The sequence below is a fragment of the Nematolebias whitei genome, chromosome 2, assembly GCF_014905685.2.
Source record: "Nematolebias whitei isolate Nwh7 chromosome 2, NemWhi1, whole genome shotgun sequence".
Lineage (NCBI taxonomy): Eukaryota > Metazoa > Chordata > Actinopteri > Cyprinodontiformes > Rivulidae > Nematolebias > Nematolebias whitei.
In genome coordinates, this window is record NC_056499.1 from 17,547,489 (window position 1) to 17,554,271 (window position 6,783).

Consider the following 6,783-nt stretch of genomic DNA (forward strand, 5'->3'; position numbering starts at 1 on the left):
TTTGTTGTTGTTTTGCTTTGTTTTGTTTTTTTGAATGTCCAGAGGACCAGATTTAACTTTTTTAGATTTTTCTACTTGGATTATTGAGCATGCATCAGGATAAAAACAAGCTTCTTTTTTAAACGCAAATTAGTTTACAGAAAATAGAAGAAAATGAAAAAAAAAACATTAAAACTACACTGAAAGTTTATTTTATATAAAGTAAATATTGAATTAAAATTTTAAATGTAGCATTTCATTATGTGCTGAATTCTTAGGCCTTCTCTGAAAGCATTGAAGGCCCTGAGGCTTCTCCAGTGCTGTAGACAATACAACACCAATATTGTTTATGTGTAAGTTATAGTCATTCCTGTTGTTTATATTTCATATATTCAAGTATAAACTAAATAACCACCTAAATGTCAGTAGTGCTTGACTGTAGGTCTTTTTAGTCTATGTGTATACATCACTCAGCATGTGTAGTGTCAGCCCTGCTGTTTCCTACAAAGAATTTCATACCCTTGGATAATTGTTTCTCTGATTTAGTATTTTACAATGTGTCTGTGTCTTACCATATGCTTGGTGCTTCTGTCCCGCTGATTTCTAGGAAGTCATATTTGTCTTCTAATAGGAAGTCATTGAAAATAAGAGCTATAGTGTCCCCTGGTTCAGCGAGGATTGACCATGTACAATCCAGGTTGTTGTCATACTCTGCTGGATATCCAGGACTGGTTATTGATCCTGCGGTGCCTCGTAACGTACCGCCACAGGCACCCTCCGCTGGTGAAAAATTGAGACAGAGACAGGTAATCAGAAAAAAATAGGACATCTAAAATAAATGACAACTTACATTTAATGGCTTGTACACCTTTTTTTTTCATATTGTTCTGCAACAAGTTTTTATCTGTAATATACAAGTTGAAATACCTGCATATTCCAAAGTATTAAAACTTTAAATGTGTTTGCATATTTTTGGCTGTTTTCATAGCTGGTGATGATTCAGGTGGTTGAGTCAGCCTCCCCACCATCACAGACATCTACACCTCCAGATGCAGGAAGAGGGCCACCTGTATCATGAAGGACCCCACTCATCCAGCTCACACACTGTTTGCCCCGCTCCCCTCAGACAGGAGGTTAAGGAGCATTAAGTGTAGAACCAGTGAGGAACAGCTTCTACCCTGAGGCTGTTAGACTCATAGATCTCTAACCAGGATAATCACTGTGAAAAAAATCACATCATGTTGCTGCTGATCTATTTCATGTTGCTGCTGATCTGTTTCATGTTGCTGTGTTCATTCATACTCATCTGTTCGCAAAGACTCATGTTCGTGCTGCTGTTTGGCGTATTGTTTTTATACTGTTAGTGATTAGATCTTATTACTGTTTTTCTTTTACATGTTATACTTTGTTGAATGTAACTGGGGGGGCAGCACGGTGGCGCAACTGGTAGAGCTGCTGCCTCTCAGCGAACAGGTCCCTGGTTCAAACCCCGGTCCAGGGGCCTTCTGGGTGGAGTTTGCATGTTCTCTCCGTGCATGCGTGGGTTTTCTCCGGGTACTCCGGTTTCCTCCCACAGACCAAAAACATGCATGTTAGGCTGATTGGTAACTCTAAATTGTCCCTAGGTGTGAGTGAGAGAGTGAATGGTTGTTTGTCTCTATGTGTCCCTGTGATGGACTTGCGACCTGTCCAGGGTGTACCCCGCCCCTCGCACAGTGATTGCTGGACATGGGCACCAGCGACCCCTGTGACCCAAAATGGAATAAACGGGTAAAGATAACGGATGGATGGATGGATGGATGGATGTAACTGGGACCCTGTGTACACAATTTTGTTCCACCAGATGTACCACATGTCGTGCAAATGACAAATAAAGAACCTTGAATGATTTTCCAATAGTTTACATTATTATTATTTCTACTTGAAAACTATATTTTATATAGGGCCTGCAGGCTTTAAACTTGTCATTGTTCAGAATGGACAAATCCAACCTGGAGCAAAAACTTGCTTTATCCTGATGTATGCTCAATAATCCAGGTAGAAAAAAACTCTTTATTTAGTTTTTTTCTGTTTTCCTAACTTTTCTTATTTTAGAGATTCAATGCTAATTTTATTCACTGCTTTTAATTTAAGGCTTCAGAATGACATGCCATGGAGAATATGTACTTTCTACTGTATTGTGTACAATCATACTGTCAACATGCTGTGACTGTCATAAATGTCACACAATTGCAAAGCTCAAATAAACCAAAAAGTGTGTAAGTAAGAAAGTACATACGAAAGAAAGAAATCTTACCTCTACAAAACGGTGATGGGAAGTCCCACTGTGCTCCACTGCCAGGTGACACAATGCATGTGAGAATACTGTGCCCTTCCAGCACAAACCCCGACTCACAGCTGTATCGGATTTTGTCTCCTATGTTGTACCGTGAACCGTGAATTACTCCGTTTGGAATAAGGCCAGGGGTGCCACATGTATGGCTGGGCAAAACTGAAATGCAGAAAAAAAGAAAGGTAAATTGAAGGAGAAGATTAGAAATAAAAAAAAGAAACTAAAAATGATGCTTACAGCAATAAACAAATAAATATACTTGAAACCAACAAAGCTAAGCAATTAACTAAACCAACAACAGAAGAAAAACCTATGCAGCAGAATACCCTGTGCAGATATTAGAACGTTTTTTCCCCCTATGATGCTAAAGGGAAAAAGGTGATTTATTCCTTTAAGTCTTCAAAAAGTTAAAGTCTTTACAACCACCAAGTCTTTTTTCCCTTCATAATAAACATACAGTATTCATGTGTCACAGTGACAACTGTTAAACATAGATTCAGAACCATGGGAAAGCATCAGCAATATGGAATGCCAAAGATACATTTATGTGGTTTTCTAAGGAATCTAAAAATATTTCATTGACAGGGTGGTATTGAGATGTCTAACTGGCATTTTGCCTCCAATGTGCATCTGTTGTTGTGCATTCTTAGATGACACAGCTCTACAGTGGGAGAAGCTACAGGCAGCTCATGGTATAACTAGGCCAAAATCTACTGTGACTGTAGCCAACAGGCCTGAAATCCACAGAAGGGGCAGCTACACAGTGGCTATAATACAACCTGGACGAACTCCACCGTCTCTAACCCTGCTGTACACTGTGTGTATTTGTATAACTAGAGCATGTTAACTTGCTGGGTGTGTATTGCATGTGTTTAATGGTTTTGATTTTGTGTGTCTATCTATGGGGACGCACAGCATAGTGTGTCTACATGTAAGGGGTGCTCAGTGAGTCAGTCTGTGTGTTTGCGTATGCTGTTCCAATTAAACGCCGGCATGGTAATTAGACAAAGCTTCATCCCTGAGACCCTGAACTAGGACAGAGAAAAAAAAAAAAAAAAGAAGCAGTGGGGTGGGAGGATAACATAATGAAGAGAGCAAATAGAGTAGGACGAAAGAGTCATAACTCTATAGACAAAAGAGAAAGAAAACAAAGCAGAAAAACTAGAAAGATGCAAATGAAGAAAGTTAAACAGGAGAGAGAGATGGAGGGAAAGGAGAGAGATTGCTGTCAGAGAAAAAAAAAAGAGGTGAACTAATTGCAATGGACCCCTAACATGTATAATTTACTTTAATGGACTCGTTATTTGGATTGTATGTAGTCATGCATCAGAAGCAAGTTACTTCCAGTCAGCTGACCATGTGATCCTTTGTTCAAACATGCGTTCTTTTAATAAGGTGAGGCACACAACTAAGATGAGGCTGTGAACTACGGCACTGATTAAAGGATGTGCAGAGGGAAGCAATGAAAAGAGCAGAAACTGAAAGGAGCAAATGATCCAAGACACATACACAATGGAGAACTGTTTCTGCCAAGTCGGCATGTTTAAAAGAAACAAACCTGACTCGTGCAAAAAACGTTCCCTCATTTGGACTAAGTCTGAGGAAGACATGTCAAAGAATCAAGAGAGATTTCAGCTCGTAACCAGAACACAAGTACCCAGCAAACCTTCTACATAACCAGAGATACGTACAGTGTATTTTTAGTAAATGAAAACAATGCTCTGTCATCTCTAGTGAATACAGTAACCTGCAAAAATCTGAGGCAGAGGGACAGAATGTCAGCTAGAGACCACTGTGTCGCTGTCCGTGTAAGATCTAAAATACAATTTTGTAATTGCAAATAATGTGAAAGGAGACCTTTTACTCAAGCAACATACAATAAATAAAAAGGTATATATCAAAAATAGGTAATGTAATATAAATAACTATGGTTCTTTAAAAAAAAAGAAGCAAAAAATAGCAGTTTTATTACTTGCATATTAGCTATTTATAATTAGAGACCATTTTTTATCTCCATAATTGAACTTTGCATTACCAAATGCAGAAGGCGTTATTAAAAAAACAAGAGCAGACTTGGTTGGTCAAGAGGAAAAACAATACAAAATGTAATTTTACTCTTTTCATTTCCTTGTGAAAACTGGGTAATTTATAAGCATATTTTCTATATTATTTGTGTTGCTTTCTTTACAGTATAATCTGTGTTTAGAGCCAAAGGAAAATAACACTTTTATATAAAAAAGTTTTACTGTGATGAATCTTCCTCACTTTGCAAACTTTGTGTTGACAATTCTGAAAGAAAATAGTGTTTAGTTCTACAATTCCTAGTAAAATATAGAACTGGCTGGTTTTATTTCCCTCTGCCATTGTAAAGATAAAGCTAAAGAAACTTGCAGATGCATGAAATGTTGCTACTAATTGGTGCAACGTAATGCTTTTAATTGTCTTGCTTTTTGTTGTGGTATTGAATTTTATTTTATTTATTTTTTTTAGACAAGGAATGCCTACTAACAAATAATATAGTGAAAATAGTGAACTAATTGTTTTTATTCATTTGCATTGTTTGTTACAAATAATGAGTTTACATATAAAAGGTTATTCTTCTTTGGTATTAAAGTTATATTTTTGTGTATGTATGACTGTGTTTGAGTGTTTTTTTTTATTTTTTATATAGTCAGTATTATACATGAAAACATGTTTGGATAGGCTTAATGAATCATAAATCTATTGCACACCTGTTGCCTGTTGTTAGATCTTTTTGACATCAAGTCCTGACAAACAAAAACCAAATGGTTTCTCTAAAAATCAATGGTTCAGGCAACATACTGGTTAAATAGTTTCCCTTTCAGGCACACCTTGTTTAAATGTAACACGTTTTATAACAGAGGAAATAATTTACTGTCAAAAAAATGTACAACTCATAGATGTCAGAGTCCCTTATATGTGTTTGTCAAAAAAAAAAAAAGTGTCATGACGTTAAAAGAAAATCCAATAGAGCAGCTAAATGCAAATAATGTTAGAGTTTAAAAATGCACTGGATAGTTTATTTCAATAATGATTTATTTTTTTAGTTTTTTTACAGAAATGATCAAGTTTTAAAGGTTGGAACCAAGAATGCAGACTTAAATTGAGGTTTTCAATAAACAAACTTTTTATTTTATTTTATTTTTTACCAAATTAAAATAGAAAGCTGACATGGCAGCAACATAACAAGGAACACAAAGAATCAATAGGAGTGCTGGGCTAATCACTGAGAGAGAAAACTGAATTGTGGTATCATACCAATAATGGTAAATGGACTGTACTTGTACGGCGCTTTTCTATCTTACCAAGATACTCAAAGTGCTTTACACTACAATCTGTGTCCTCATTTATCCATTCATGCAGCACTCTACTAGAGCTCTACAAAGAATAATCCACTGATGGGACACACATCGAAAGCAATGAGGGGTTCAGTGTCTTGCCCAGGGACACTTCAGCATGTGACTGGTCATTGTCTGGTGGAATCGAACCCCCAACTCTTGAATTTGGAGGACGACTGCTCTAACCACTCAGCCACAGCTGCACCCATTAATGCACCAGAGAGCTGTACAGAGGAGGATTATACAGGTAACAGAGGAAATGACCCTAAAATAAATAAATAAATAAAAAAGTTAAACTAAACACTGATCACAAAACAAATAAAATACTACAAAAGACTGAAAAAACAGAACCTGATAGTTAGATAAAGATTGACTTTGTTTTACCATAAACTACATTTCATACTGTATTGAACGATTTTTGAATACATTTCATACTATGTCAGAACCTTTTTTGTAATAATGGTATGTACTGAAATAAACTGGAATGTTGCACAGTAAATAAGACTGACAGACAGCTGTTGATGTTTGTTTTTAGATTTTTTTTTTTTTTTGGTGAGATTTATAACATTTGAATACATAAATGCATTGTTACTAATTAAATTACAATGTGGCATTGGGAGGGCAAGTGTTAAACATCTGTTAAAGGGCAGTGAAGGTCTAACATGAGGCACACAAAGCAGGTGGAATACATAAACTGTCTCATAAAGCATGCTCACTCAGAAGGGGGAAACCAGAGCTGTGAACAAATGGAAAGAAGATGCCCTGTGACTAAATATGACTCCATTTCTGCAGAAAATACTTTAAAGTTCCCAAAAGAAGAGCCACAAACTGAAAAGGGTCATTAAACAAGCCTTTCTCAGCATTGAGTTCAGACACTTGTCTTCCTTATTTTGTTTGAAGCAAATTCAGCACATACAGTAGAAGCCATACTGCTATGGTTTCAGTGATTAATGATATAACATCAGCTATCCATTGTCTACACAAATGCATTCAAATTATAGTATATATGTTTTACTATAGTCTCTATGTGGCCCTGTGATGGACTTGCGACCCGTCCAGGGTGTCCCCCGCCCCTCGCACAGTGATTGCTGGACATGGGCACCGGCGACCCCC

General features: G+C 36.9%; 1 protein-coding gene across 1 annotated transcript in view; it reads right to left on the reverse strand.

Annotated features, from left to right (window-relative positions):
* Positions 1-6,783, reverse strand: part of LOC119425923 (CUB and sushi domain-containing protein 1) — a 432,525-nt gene that overhangs the window by 258,010 nt on the left and 167,732 nt on the right. The window contains exons 4-5 of the mRNA XM_037693482.1: positions 2,276-2,470; positions 552-759 (exon numbers count right to left, since the gene is read on the reverse strand). Coding sequence (XP_037549410.1) covers positions 552-759; positions 2,276-2,470 — 403 coding nt within the window. The remainder of the gene's footprint in view (positions 1-551; positions 760-2,275; positions 2,471-6,783) is intronic.